Raw genomic sequence first — 16,013 nt, 5'->3', positions numbered from 1 at the left:
AGAATCTTTAAGGAAGACTACTGTGTACTGAGATGGAAATGTACACTTCACTTGATGGTTCCAGCTCGCATTTATATTATGTTATTAAAGGGGTTGGCCACTTTACGTATATACTTTTTTACAAATGTGTTATAAACCTGAATATAGGCAGCCTTGTATTTTATTTCTTGGAAGTTCTGTGCCATTTGACACTCTCTGAAGCCATGTCCCCTTAATAGCATAGTCTTCTGTCCCAAACATATGCTGCTCCCATCCTGAAAATGGCCGCAGATGGAGGACCAGGTGTTGAGATATGACCTTCAGCCGCCTCCATTGCAACACACTGTACTAGTTTCCTGGACATCCAGTGTGTTATTTTATATTATAGAAACTTGTAACCGCAAGTATTGTCAATACAAACGTGAAAAAATGTGTCTAAAGCCAGCAGTTGCGTCGTCATGAGTTGCCTTTGTGACTCGATCTCATACATGACCTCACAATTCCAGAATTTGGTCAATGTCTTCAAGCTATAATTACCATGTACACCTCTCTGCAGATAATATAAGAAAAGCACAAAAATATACTGAAACATCCTTCCTACATTCAAACCCCCCCCCCCCCCGCCCCATTAATTAACAAGGACAGCTCTTGTGGTTTCCCTTTGTCAGCCAGGAGTACTAGTTTTGTTAGCAAAGCTGATGCATCATGGTTATCTGATTCTTACATTATTTGCATCATTTAAAATTTTTAAAGACTTTGAAAAAATAGAATCTGCCTAATGGAATTAACATTATATTGCCTACTGGAAGGCTGAGACTGTCCTTGGCCTCCAGAATAGAATTTATAATGTCACCTTTCCTAATGCTGTGACATCACTTAATCAGTTTATTAATCAGAAAGTCAAAAGTGATCAATGAAGCAGAAAGTAATCCAATCCACTGCTGCAAACTATGGAGTAATCTCCTCCAAAGCTGACCGGCACTCAGGCACTGCCAGCTCAACCACTCAGTCCTCCTCTAATTATGAATTATGGTATATACATGTAGGTAATATATATGGCTAAATGTTGGTGGCACATCTGAATGGTTTAACATTTTGTCCTTGACTGATGTTTTTGGCCTATGCATTTAATTCACCCTTAACGAACAAATTATTTTAAAGTCATTCGATTTTGCTCAAGACCCTATCGGTATAGAAACCCTTTTTCTTTTTTCATAGGCAATCATGCTCTTTGTAATGAAATGCCATTTTGGTGAGCTGAGTGATCTACTCGCAGGGATGCATTTTGTGTTTACTGTGGTAATAATGGGTTCTTTTGATATCATTTAAAAAAATAAAAAAACAATTTTTATTTTTTTTAATTCAAAGATTGAAAACTATTTACTGAGGAACCATGAGACGAGGAAGTACCTTCAAGAGCAGGCCTATAGGCTGCAGCAAAGCATTGTAACCAGCACTACTCAACATGTAAGCAGACCGTATAAATTGTTGAACGGAATGTACCATATTTTTGTATACTTTTTTATTTTTTTTATTTTTATGACTAAAACAATAATTGAGCATTTTGTCTTTACTTTGCAGTTGTTGATGTAATATATGTTGACATATTACAGTTTTCTTTCTGATGAGAGATAAGCTGAAAATGCAATTGTGTCCATTTTCCATGGTCATAAAGTCTTTTAGTCCTACTGTACTTTTTAATGGAAGAATTTTCAAATTTGAATTACATTTAGATTTAAAATGATCAGAACTGTAATTTCGTCTATGCCTACAAATCTTGTAATCACATATGTATGACTTTCTACTTTACAGATGATTGACCGTATTTGTGTCAAAGTTCAAGACCATCTAAACTCACTAAGAAACTGTGGCATTGATTTCGTCCTAGAAGATGTCAAGTCCGCAGAGAAACTCATGCGTGATGCTAAGAATTCAAAAACAGTACGTACTTCTAACACTATTTTGTAGGAGAAGTTTTACCTCGGGAATGTAGCGCTGATCTCTATATACATGTATCTTTATTGTGTGTTGCAGCTTTTGCCAAATTTATATCACCTTGGAGGAGCAGCATGGGCTGGGGCAAATAGTTTACCAACCCCAATTCAAGAGACATTGGAGTCAATGGCTGGAGAAGTTACCAGAGTTGTAGATGATCAGTTAAAGGTATTGGTGTAGAGTATAAATTATTGCTCCTTTACTAGAAATACAATGGGTGGATAGAACCACGACCCTGAGCTTATTTTTGTTTTTAGCTCAAAACTGCAGGGGGTGTTGATGAATTCAGTAGGACCCATTTTTGAGTTAAAATATATATATATATATATATATATATATATATATATATATATATATATATATATATATAACATTAGCACAAAAATAAGCAGTCACATATAAACACAATGATCTATGTTCTCTCTACAAAAAATTCTGCAAATGGAAAAATATTGTAAATCTGAGCATCGAATAGCTGTAGTCCAATACAATTTGAGATAAACCATAAGGTTGTACTGCAACTATGTGTTGGGGTTTCATTGAATCAATATTCACCGCTATATCTATTAGTCCAAATGTATGTTTGGAAGTGATAAGTGGGGGATGATATCCGTGTGCGATTATCTCGCTGTATACACTAATTGTCTGCCTATAATGCTTGAAGAGCCGCCAAGCCAGCATGGGATTATCTATAGGAAGCCTAATGACCTCATTAGTATGGATGCAATTGAGTGGTATCATCTGCATAAATAATTCCTAGGGAAATCTTTTTCCTTTTCTATGGATCATACAGTTGTCTGTGAATGGTACAGGTTCTTTCATCAATTGCTTATTAATGTTCTATCTCCTTTCATTACTTATTTATACAAAGTTCACTTACACTTTCCATTAATGTTTAATGCTCTTGTTGTAATATTGCATTATGTGAGGTTACATGTTTTACTCTTGGAATTATACCGATTTTTAAGCAAAAATTTAACTATGATGTAGAAAAGAATATTTATTCCGCATGGGAGATGTAACCAAGTATTAATGGCTTCAAAAGCCCAGTTTATGGCATTCTGTGTCCGGAAATATTACCCGGTTATGTATTGGGGCTGTTTAAAATCCTTTTCTTCTGCTGAATAGTACAGGTCATGACTTGTGGCGGCCTGGTGGTTGGGATATTTATTGAGTGAAACACAATGTTTAATGATGATGTAGATCAACCAGCAATCTAGTGTTGGTACAATGGTGAAAGAATAGAGAAATGCGCTTGTGGGCTGGATTGGTGTTTTCTATTTGGTGCTTGTATTGCTCTCCTATGTACAACAGACGAAGTCACTAGGAATTAATGAAATTCACATCCACACATTGCTGTGTGCGTGCGCACGCGCGCCTGTTTTTTTGTGTTTTTTTTAACTCATGTTTTCCTCATGGATGCCATTGAGTAATATCTACAGCGTAATAAAAAAAATAATAAATGAAAACATTTGTGCTTTTAAGGTAAGGAAAAACTTATTGAAACAAAAAGTTGCCTTTTTTGCTGATTATATTCTGCTTTATATTACCTTTTCCATAATTAATTTGCCTACTTGCCAGAATTCAGTATTTAAAGTCAGAATTTAACACCTTTGGTGCAGTAATTGTAAAGTGCATACCCGCAAATTCCCTCCCAAATCCCTTGGTAGCTCTGCTGCAGTCCTGGTTTCCTTAGACATCCCACTTCATTACCTACTTAGTCTTACTAACTCTGCCCTGTTCCAGTGGTGCGTCTGGGTGGCCGCATCTGTTGCTAGGCAACCGGCTGCCGCCTCGTTTGCGCTTGTTTTTATCCACCGCCCTGCTGGATTCAGCCGCAGCCGCCCTCCTCTGCTCGACCTGCAGAATTCAGTTGCTGGGGCAACCTGCCCTCCTTGATGATGTCGCCCCTGGTGACCTATTTAAAGTGGGCTCCAGCTTTCACTCCTCGCCTGCAGATCAAGTTACATCTTTTGTTTCATCTCTGTTCCTGATTGTGGCCCTGTTTCTAGATTAGGCTCCTGTCTCAGCCTTTGGATTTGTCGCTTGGTTACTATGCTTCTACTCCTGGTATTGACGCCTGGCCTGACTCTTGACTACTGTCCTGCCTCATCCTCTGGCTTGTGACTTCCTGACTACTAATTCGTTGACAATCCCTGGCTATAGCACAACCTCCGCTAATCAGTGACTGTTCTGGGCACTGCGAACTGGAAGTCTGACCAGGAAAGTTCATACCTTGTGGTGGATAAGGGTGAAGAATGGGGAGATTACTTAAACTCCGCACCCCAGTTGCACCAAACCAATTGCAGCTTAGATCCACTTCTCCAGTGAAAATCACAACACTTAGGTACTAAAGTCAATGCAGATGCCTTACTGAAAGCTAATTTTTCTACTTTTTTTTAAGCAGAGGTGAATATAGACAGTAGAGGGCCCCTGTGCAGAACTGTATGTGGGCCCTTGCTCCTCACCTGCCATTTGGCAATGTCGATGACCACCATTATGGTTCTCTAGAAAAACCCTCACCAATTTCTCTGGTGGACTGCAAACCATAATTAAGCCATGGAAATAATTAGTGCCTTAGTCCCTTACATGGATGCACAATATGGATATAGAAATGGGTTACATAAGTTATATTATACCAGGGTAAAAAACTGGCTTGAAGTGGTGAGATGGAATACAGTGACTGGAGAATAATCCGCTTAGGTGTTAAATTCCAAGAAGTCTGTTATATGTGTGTGAGCAATATTAATTATTTCACTGCTCTGTGGGCTAGATGTAACAAACGCTTCTTTTACCTTATTAACTTAGCATTTCAATTACCGTAAATCACATAACCTTAATGCAAATTGGGAGCCACATTGAAATAATGTTAATTTCATTTGCCCAGGCTTCAAGAAAAAACAAATATGTTAATGCTATAGGGCAAAACCAAATCTCTTTTGAAATCTGTCTTTCATTTTATGAGAAATGATATTGTGTTATTGCATGACTGACTTAAAAAGTTAGCAGTGCGAAAAAGTAATCTAGCATTGTTCAGAATTTACAATTTCTTATTTAATTACAGCAAAATTAACCACCTCTGCCTTCTGACCAACATAACAACTTTGCTCTGAGGAGATGAACTATGTAATTCTATACAAAATACCGTTCTAAATGACTCAAGGCAGAGAAAATAAAACCAAAATATATCCCAGTGGGCTTTTGTTTTGGGTCTCCACTTTCTATGTACTATATCTCCCACTTTCGTCTTTTTGTTTGATCATGAATTTTATGTTACCACGCTTCATTTCTATAATAATCAATTTAAACAATACAACACCGTCCTGAGCCACCCAAAAATCACTCCAGGCGCCCTTATCTACAAGCTTTCAGGTTCAAGAACTGGGACTGGGTCTTGTGAAAATGAAGGTGGTTTTATATATATATATATATATATATATATATGTATATGTGTGTGTGTGTGTGTTAGCTGAAAGAAAAATTATATATTCTATTTTACCGGCAATTGTCTACCAAACCAATTTTTGTTTTATTAAAGATAATGGGGCAGATTTACTCAATTTTAGCACAGTGGTGAATGCTGTATGATAAATTTGTAGCATCCAACTACACTTGCTGGACACTTCTCTCCTCCTTTACCACTTTTAAGATACATTTTTTTTTACTTTTTTTCAAGTGTCTAGAGCGTTCCAAAAATATAATTAAAATGAAATGCGCCAAATGTGGCACATTTTTGGACACATTTTGGGCGCAGAGACTTTATGAAATCAGCCCTAACGTATTATCAGAAAAGGACATATTATTTAAATCAGGTTTTAATTACAAACATTTATTTTTTGTTTTCTGGGGTTTCTACCTATTTTGTTTGACTAAAGTTGATTTTACACGGTATATACACTGAATGAGCAGTCATCTCATTATTAGAAGGTGGATGATTTAATGACCGCTCTATTGTACTGCTAGAAGCCTAGATAAGGCAAGGTATACACTATATACACAGATAAGGCTCTGTATGCACCTCTCTGGTTACTGCCTGGTTTCTGGGGGAGGGGCTGTACTTTATCACTTCCTGGAAACCTTGATTAACCCCTATTCATAGCAGCTGCCATTTATCACACACCACGCTGTACTGTCTATATACAGTAAGTAATGCATGAAGGAAGTGTGTGTCTCCAATATGGCCACTGCATGCAAGATAAAGAAGAAAAAAGAAATAGCTACAATTATAAAAAAGAACAAAACCTTAATTCCCTTCTACATACTTAAATCTACTTAATGAAACTAAAATTAAATACATGAGATATTTCCTTTTAAGAAAATATGGAAGCCATGTTCAAAGTGACACATTGGACTAGGATTTTTCTACACAGTTTACATAGTCCATACTATACTAGTCATAGACTAAAAATGTCTAGTCCATCTTTGTAAAGAATCATTACACTTTATCCAAAACCTGTCAGGCTGTAAAATGTTTGTTGACTTCAGAGCTTGCCTTAACCCCTTGAGTACCCAGCTCATTTTGGCCTTGAGGACCAGACCCATTTTTTCAAATCTGACATGTGTCACTTTATGTGGTAATAACTCTGGAATGCTTTTACCTATCCAATTGATTCTGAGATTGTTTTCTCGTGACATATTGGAAAGTGAAAAAATTTGGTCGATAAATTCATTGCTTATTTGTGAAAAACACCAAAATTTAGAGAAAATATGAAGAAATTATGATTTTTCAAATTTTAAATGTATCTGCTTGTAAAACAGATAGTAACTATTTTGTGTGGTATTACTATTTCACATTCCCCATATGTCTACTTTATGTTTGCATCGTTTTTTGAACATACTTTTATTTTTCTAGGACGTTACAAGGCTTAACTTTAGCAGCAATTTCTCACATTTTCAAGAAAATTTCAAAAGGCTATTTTTACAGGGACCAGTTCAGTTCTGAAGGGGTTTTGAGGGCCCTATATATTAGAAACCCCCATAAAACACCATTTTGAAAACTGCACCCCTCAAAGTATCCAAAACAGCATTCAGAAAGTGTTTCAACCCTTTAGGCGTCTTACAGGAATTGAAGGAAAGTAGAGCTGAAATTTTCAAATTTCATTTTTTTTTTACAAAATTCATTTGTAATACATTTTCTTCTGTACCACAGAAAGTTTTACCTGAGAAACGCATCTCAATATTTATTGCCCAGATTCTGCAGTTTTTAGAAATATCCCACATGTGGCCCTAGTGTGATAATGGACTGAAACACAGGCCTCAGAAGCAAAGGAGCACCTAGTGGATTTTGGGGCCTGCTTTTTTTAGAATATATTTTAGGCACTATGTCAGGTTTGAAAAGGTCTTGTGGTGTCAAAACAGTGGAAACACCCAAAAGTGACCCCATTTTTTAAACTACACCCCCTCAGGGAATTTATCTAGGGGTATAGTTAGCATTTTGACCCCACAGGTATTTTGCGATGTTTATTGGAGTTAGTCTGTGAAAATGAAAATCTACTTTTTTTCTGGAAAAACGTAGAAATTTCGAATTATTGCAAGGAATAAAGGACAAAAAGCACCCCAAAATTTGTAAAGCAATTTCTCCCAATTACGGCAATACCCCATATGTGGTAATAAACTGTTGTTTGGACCCACATCAGGGCTCAGAAGGGAAGGAACGCCATTTGGATTTTGGAGTGCTGATTTTACTGGAATGGTTTTCGGTGCCGTGTCATGTTTGCAATGCCCTGGAGGGACCTAAACAGTGGAAACCCACCAAAAGTGACCCCATTTTGGAAACTATACCCCTCAAGGAATTTTTCTAGTGGTATAGTTAGCATTTTGACTCCACAGGTTTTTCGCTGCATTTATTGGAATTAGTCTGTGAAGATGAAAATATACTTTTTTTCTGAAAAAACATAGAATTTTTACAAGGAAAAGAGGAGAAAAAGCACCCCAACATTTGTAAAGCAATTTCTCCTGATTACGTAAATACCTCATATGTGGTCATAAACTTCTGCTCAGAAGGGAAGGAGCACCATTTGGATTTTGGAGCGCAGATTTTGCTGGAATGGTTTTCAGGCGCCATGTTGCATTTGAAGAGCCCCTGAGGTATTAGTACAGTGGAAACCCCCAAGAAGTGACCCCATTTTGGAAACCACACCCATTGAGGATTTTGTTTTAGGGGTGTAGTGAGCATTTGGACTCCACAGATGTTTAATAGAAGTCAAACATTGGGCAGTGAAAATGAAAAATTGCATTTTTTCCAATAAAAAGTCGATTAAGCCCCAAACTTTTCATTTATACAAGGGGCAATAGGAGAAAGAGCACTGCTCAATTTGTTACCCATTTTCTCTTGATTACAGCAATACCCCATATGTGGCTGTAAACTGCTATATGGGCACATGGCAAGGGTCAGAAAGGAGGGAGCGCCATTTGGTTTTTGATCACAGATTCTGCTGGAATATTTTTCAGGCATCATATTGTGTTTTCAGAGCCCATGAGGTACCAATATAGAGGAAACTCCCAAGATGTGACCCAATTAAGAAAACAACACCGCTCAAGGTATTCATCTAGGGGTATAGTGAGAATTTTACTTTTCAGATTAGGAATTAAAACCAAATTGGTAGAATTTTATTTATTTTAAAAACGCGTGAGTTTGATGAAACATTTTGGGGATGTATCAAGCACCAATGAGAAAAAAAAAAAAGAACTCACAATTCATTCATTTTTTTCCCCTGTGTTCATTGATACCCTATATAGGACCTTTTTGTATTGAGGCACACGGTGAGGCCCGGAAGTGAAGGTGTACCATGAGGCTCTTCAAGGCCTAGTTTTTGCTTGGGTGATTTTGGGCCACCATGGTGGTATTCATCTAGGGGTATAATGATTTTTTGTTTTGTTTTTATATATCCAATTGGTGCACAAGTGGACAATTTTTAAATGAAGGTGACATAAAATTTAAGATGAAGTTTATATGGACATCCTGAAAATGCCATGAAAAAAATTAGTAGTCCACTGAAGAATGGTAAATTCTGAAACATTCTTTCATGCAAAGCCCTGGTTTGGAGGGGCAAGTGCTGCATTGATATATCGTATCCTTTCGGATACCCGTCTTCGCGCACACGCGACATCGTTTTTGTGGATGGCTCTTTTTTTCCGTTGTGGGGACTTCACTGGGGAAGTGCTGGCCAGGGACAATTCTATTTGCCTCACTTCCTGAAGCCCTGCTACTCGCTCCTTCCTCTTGGTCTTAATAATTAATAATTAATTTTTTAATTACTTTTTCAAGGTACTCGAGGTACCTAGAACGATTACCAGCACTTCGGTACAAAATAAAAGAATTGAGGAAGGCCATTTCAATTAAATATACGGACAGTTTTTTGTACCATACTTTCGTCTTTCGCATGGCACAGTATGGCTTCATTAGTTGATCTCCCAAATCCACCCCTCCCATATGCTTGTTGTAGGCCTGTATGCATACAGGCTTTGAAACAGTGGTGCTGGTTCCATGCACTGAAACTGGGTTTGTGGTGTTGCCATGTATTGTGGAGAGCATGAGGACCTCTTTTTTTGTCCCTGAATTTTACCAGGAGCACATTTTCATCATATCGTGCCCTGGTTTCGCCAACTGACAGTTTCTCAGCAAGAAAAGGCTTTGGGAGGTATTTTAGATTCCTGCGAGCAGTGCCACAGGCCATTGTTTTCCTTTCAACAAGGCACTTAAAAAGCGGAACGCTAGTATAGAAGTTGTCGAGGTATAGGTGGTACCCCTTATCCATCAGAGGATACAGCAGGTCCCACACTATTTTACCGTTTGTGCCAAGAACTGGGGGGCACTCTGGGGGACTAATCTGTTTGTCTTTCCCCTCATACACCCGAAAGGAGTGTGTGTATCCAGACTGGCGCTCGGACAGTTTATATATTTTTATGCCATATCTGGCTCTTTTGTTTGGCAAATATTGTCGGAAATTAAGCCGTCCTTTGAAATGGACTAAAGATTCGTCAATGGCTATGTTTTTTTCAGGAACATAAACTTCTGCAGAAAACAAATTAAAATATTTGATGATGGGCCTAATTTTGAACAGCTTATCAAAATTTGGATGATGCGGGGGGTGGGGGGCACTGCTCATTGTCAGCAAAGTGTAAAAACGTTAAAAGGGCCTCAAAACGTTTTTGCGGCATCACAGCACGGAATACAGGTGTATCATACAAAATATCTGTGGACCAATATGATTTGATGGTTGGCTTTTTTACAAGGCCCATGTGGAGCAAGAGCCCCCAGAAGGTTGCAATTTCATTTGCATTGGTTGGATGCCAAGCTTGGGTTCTGCCATAATGGGATATCGGATTTTTGCCTAAGAATTGTTGTGCATATAAATTTGTTTGCACAACCATTAGGTCAACTAAAGTATCCGAAAAAAAACATTTAAAAAAATCTATTTCCTGAAAGTCAGTTGGATTTATTTTTATGCCAGGGGTGGAGGTAAACTCAGGAATTTCAGGTGTGTAAGAGGTAGGCGGTAGCCATATGGGGTCACTGGTGCTGGGGTCACTGGTGCCGGGGTCACTTGTGCTGGGGTCATTCGGATCACTAGCCCTTCTTCGTTTCTGAGGGGGTTCCTCATCATCAGTGGAGGAGGATAACACAAACTCAGATCCACCCTCACTGGCGCTTTCTGTATCTGAACATAAAATGGCATGTGCCTCCTCCACGCTAAATAGACGAGACATTATGGGTGTGTAATAACACTGCACTAATCCTGATGTGCAAAACTAAATTCCGTAACAGTATTGGCAAGGAAACTGACGTGCAAAAGTAGCACACAAAATTACTACTAAATTACTAAAACTTTTTTTGTATTATTTTTTTTTTGTTTTGTTTTTTTATATTTTTTTTATGAAGATAAAATGTAGAACCCCACAAAACTACTACTCAAATATATGGTAGTAGTGGGCGAGGTTGAACTAGTGCTGATTGGCACTAAAGGGTGGGCAGAAAACGGTGCTGGTGGACGATAAAAGGTGCTGGTAGGATCTATAGCAGAACTAAAGGATAGGCAGTAAAGGATGGGCAGTAAAGAGGGCTGATGGGCACTAAAGGGGGCTAATATACTGATGGGCACTAAAGAAAAGTATTATATAGGTTTGATTGTTACTAGGGAGGACTGATGAGCACTATAATGAGCAGCAAAGGGGGCTGGTGGGCACTAAAGATTGCTGGTGGGCACTAAAATGGCTGGTGGGCACTAAAGATGGCTGGTGGGCACTAGAGAGGGCTGCTGGGCCCTAATGGGCACTAAAGAATATTATTAGTTATATTCTGAGGGATGATGGGCACTATAAAGGGCAGATGGGAACTATAAAGGGCAGATGGGCACTAAAAACGCTGTTTTTCCACTGTATTTCTGTCACTCTCCGATCTCCTCACAGTTCTCACAGAAATGAGGAGATCAGAGACGCTGACAGGAGCTTTCTCCGGTTTCCTACGTCATAGATAACTGTGATTGGTCAGTCTCTAAAGACTGACCAATCACAGCAATCGCCGACATCGGGGCATGCAGATCTGTCCCCAGCCCGGCAACAGAGGCGGTCAGCTATCACTGACAGCTGCCACCATGTCGCTATCACTATGTGATTTCACATAGTGACAGTTTGATCCTTCACAGTAATAGTACGGCGAAGTTACGCTGGAATAAGCGGCCAGTGACGTACTATTACGGCGATATATAACTATATCGCTATCTGCAGTGTAAATGAATGGAGAGAAGTGTACGACGCTGATTGGTCAGCGTCATACACTCCTCTGTACAATGCCCACTTGGTCATATAGTAAAACACGCCCAGTTGTCCATTGAGAAACTCATTAGCATAAAGCTAATATAGGTCATAACTCCGTCAAAAATGATTGTTTTTCTAAATAAAAAACACTGCTGTAATCTACATTACAGCGCCGATCACATCATGTACAAGATTGTCACCACATTATAAGTGGCCTGAGCCTCTTTAAGGCTAAGGCCACATGTAGCAGAGTTTCTCCTCTGCGATTTTACTGAAAAAGTCAAGGCAAGTCCAATTGCAAAGTCATTTTCGAGGATTAAATCCACTATGAAAGTTCGCAGCGTACCATAATGTTATATTGTTTCTATACCACATGATCTTTTTGTATTCGTATTGCCTCTTTATATCGTAAGCTCAAAGCAAAGGCCAAAATCCATGTTACCAGAAGGGTAAAAATTGCATGTAATGAAACAATGACAATAAAGGACAACTCCAATCCTAAAAGTTCTGTTTTGACTTCAGTTAACCTGCTCCAGCCCCCTAATATGCACATTGGTTGAGAAAGATGTGATATTGGGAGTTATTTGCTGAGGACTTCATACTAACTGTCCTTGAAAAACTGACAGCACTATAAATCTCCGCTTCCTGGGACCTTGTGGCTATAACTTGTTTGGGATGTTTCAGCTTTATGTTGAGAAATCTGAAGGTCCGGTTTGACTGGAGTTGTCCATTAAGTCACGACTATGGAGTATTTTTAAATGGATAACATGAACCAAAAGCTGTCCTAGTTCTACAAATCTTGATCTGAACTAAAAGGCGTACTGGACCCAGTTTGTGTAATGGTTCGTGCAATTAATTAACGTTTGGCTTAAGTTCAGTAAATGGGGTTTTACACTGAGCGATTATCGGGTAGACAAGCGTTCATAGAACGCTTGTTGCCGATAATTGCCCTGTGTAAACAGGACAGCGATCAGCAGATGAACAAGCAAACGCTCGATCATCTGCTGATCGTATTGTTTAAAAAAAATTATATATTATCGTTGTCGGCAGCACATCTCCCTGTGTAACGACTGCTTGTCCCCATCCATAGCTCCGTGTGACAGGAGCAAACGAGCGCCGATCAACGATGTCTCATTGATCGGCGCTCGCTGCACCAGCCAATTATTGCCCAATGTAATAGAGCCTTAAGGCCTCATGCACATGTCCGTAGCCATGTGCACGGCCGGGATTTTCGGGGTCGGCCGGCAGTGGGCAGTCAGCCGCGAGCCGCCCGAAAATCGCGGGCCATGCACATGGCCGCTGCCATTATTTTCAATGAGCCCGGACCGCAGAAGACGGCCGTAATAAGACATGCCCGTTCTTTCTGCGGTGCGGGCTCCCAGGCCATGCAAGGACCGTAAAAACTACGGTCGTGTGCATGGCCCCATAGAAATTAATGGGGCCGCAATTCTCCCGCAAAAGCACGTTCGTGTGCATGGGGCCTTAACAGCAGCTTTGAAAATAGCTCATGGATGATCTGACATAAAGGTCTTCACTTTATGGCTTTACAACCTACAGAAATGTGTGCTGCTCATTTACACATGAAAGTAATCTCTGATCCTTCTTTTTAATCTCAAGAAAAACTCTAGATTTTCCCAAAAGATTTGGCCTCAAGCTAAATTTATCTGATGCCAGTACTTTCTACGCAATATATAACAAATCTGAAAAAAGGAGAATATTAAGTGTGTAAATAATGGCTGATTTTATTGAGCGATCAGCAATATTAATGCATGTGAAAGCATATGGCACTGAATTATTGATGAAGCAGATGTTTCTGCTATTCTATAATGCTCTTCTACTACATTCGATAGTGTTTCTATGTCTCCATTATTTTGCTGGAAGCCAATAACAACAAAGAACTTATGTGTGTTACGACTGCAAGTCCTGGCCCAACCTTGGGTCTAATGACCTGATTTAACAGTATCACAGATTCCTATGATGCCATTAGTTTGAGTCCTTAGATCTGCAGTCGGGTTGGGACTTGCGGCCGGAATACATGTGCAAAAACGTGCCCAGAAAAATGCAGTGGACCTTTACAAAAATGTTGATTAATATTCGAGACAAGCCTATATTAATTATGGTAATTTTAGAAGTAATAGTGATACTATAAATGATTATTTAAATAATAGCAGCTCCGCTATCCTGATACACAGAACTCCGCTTATTTTCAACTGTTGTAATGTAATTGTGATTGGTTTACTTTATGTCGAAAATATATGCTTAGACAAAAAGACACACAAATGGCACGACCAACATTTGGCATGAACGGATGTGCTTTCTGTTAGCTCATGCCCGTTGGCTTCTTTGCCCACCTGAACCTCAAGCTTGGACACTACACACTGTCAGAAAATAAAAATGAGCCACCACCGGAAGCAATCAGGATAGGTGATATAAGTCCATTGTGGGACAACCCCTCTAATAATTTATGGCTGCAGCGGTGCACCTCACAAAGTTTGTAATAAAGAGCAAGTAACTAATCCCTATGTGTATGATACACTTCGCAATGTCTCGCCTATCTGAGTAAGAAAAATATTCGATCATTAAAATGTCAATTTAGTTTTTTGCTTGCTACTATAAAAAGAGCGCACGTTGATCGGCAACATAAAATCCCAACGTGACGATAAATCTTATCTCATTTCAACAATTGCTTTTGGAATCTGTAATTTGGAACATTGTACATTCATGGCACATAGTATTGACCTTTACTGCTCTCCCTGGCATTCTTGAAGAATATCCTCTCAAAATCAATGCAAATATCCTCTCAAAAGCAATGCAAATAGACTGTTTCTCATATCAAAGGAAAAATTAGATTTCAATTATTTTGATATTTGAAAAACAATCTTCGCCCCTTTTCTCCCTTCTAGAACTGGTAGCAATTGCAGGCATTCTGAAGCTCTATAATGTCCTGTGTTGTTTCACAGCAGCGGGCGTGAGTGGACTGTAAACTACAAGCTGCTTTGCATTTCTTGCAGTTTCGTATTCTGCGGCAGGTTTATACTGTGTAACTAAGGCATACACTTATATATTTTTTTAAGATAATGATCCGATATTGATTATATTCTAGTGGCATTAGAGTTATGCATTATTCACTTTTCATTGCCTTTCTGAGCGTCTGTGCAACAAGCGTAAGGCTAAAAATAACATCTTTTATCTATTTCAGTCACCAGTATACATAATCTAGGTGCTAGCATTTTATTTATTTTTTTACTATATAATAGCTACAGAATGAGATTTAAGAGCAGATTGATTTACAGAGGTATATATTATGTAGCGTGGTGTTTTGGCGCTTAAGAAAATGTGTAGTAGTTACATAGACTTACAGATATTACCAATGTATCTGATAATATTGAAGACGCTTTAAAAGTTGCCATTTATCCCTGTACAGACACCAGCATGTTTAAAAGCTGTATACGACTTTGAACCCTTTTTTTTTAATTATTTTTTTTTTTTAATAAAACCATGCATTACAGTGTTTTAAAGGGGTTGTCCACTATTGGACAACTAATGACCTATCCACTGTATAGGCCATCAGTATATTATCAGTGCGGTTCCGACACCCGGACCCCGCACTGATCAGCTGCTCCATATGTCATTGCACAGTATGCAATGTATGGAGCTGGAAGCAGTTGGCTCCGTACATTGCATAGCGGCTGTGCTGCCGAACAGAGTAGGAGCAGATCTGTAGTACTTCAGCTTGGCCGCTATTTAGTGGCCGGAGTCATCTGCTTTCGGCATGGACGTGTGGTGCCCGGAGCCATCCGGTGTAGCTGATCGGTGCGGGGTCCGGGTGTTTGACCACCACCAATCATATATTGATTACATATCCGGTGGATAGGTCATCAATTGTCTGGCAGTGAACAGCCCCTTTCAAGCAAATTTGTTATTGTTTTTTATTAAAAACATTCCTTACCTTTTCAGATACAACTTCTATGTATCCGGTTTGCATAGAAGCTGTATCTTGTGCTCAAACCCGAATCCGTCAGGTCAGCAGGACTGACAACTTCGGTGACAGTGGGCAACTTAGATGTGATCGATAACAGTTGGATCCTGCGTGTCAGAGACACACAGGACCCTCTGTCACCGAAGCAGTCAGTCCCGCTGATATGATGGATTCAGGTTTGATCACAAGATACAACTTCTATGCATCCAATTACAAAGTTGATTTAAAAAAAAAACAAACAACATAATACATTGTTTTATTAAAAAAAAGAAAAAAGAAAAAAAGTATTCAAAGGTTTACATAG

General features: G+C 39.0%; 1 protein-coding gene across 5 annotated transcripts in view; it reads left to right on the top strand.

The window, feature by feature from the left end:
* CARMIL1 (capping protein regulator and myosin 1 linker 1) overlaps positions 1–16,013 on the top strand; it is a 489,111-nt gene that overhangs the window by 425,976 nt on the left and 47,122 nt on the right. For all 5 annotated transcript variants that reach the window (XM_075826549.1, XM_075826548.1, XM_075826545.1 and 2 more), the window contains 3 exons: positions 1,348–1,446; positions 1,792–1,920; positions 2,014–2,142. In XM_075826549.1, the coding sequence (XP_075682664.1) occupies positions 1,348–1,446; positions 1,792–1,920; positions 2,014–2,142 (357 nt within the window). The remainder of the gene's footprint in view (positions 1–1,347; positions 1,447–1,791; positions 1,921–2,013; positions 2,143–16,013) is intronic.

Source organism: Rhinoderma darwinii, chromosome 5 (assembly GCF_050947455.1).
Source record: "Rhinoderma darwinii isolate aRhiDar2 chromosome 5, aRhiDar2.hap1, whole genome shotgun sequence".
In the NCBI taxonomy this organism is placed as follows: Eukaryota; Metazoa; Chordata; class Amphibia; order Anura; family Rhinodermatidae; genus Rhinoderma; species Rhinoderma darwinii.
This window is presented reverse-complemented; position numbering and strand designations above follow the sequence as displayed.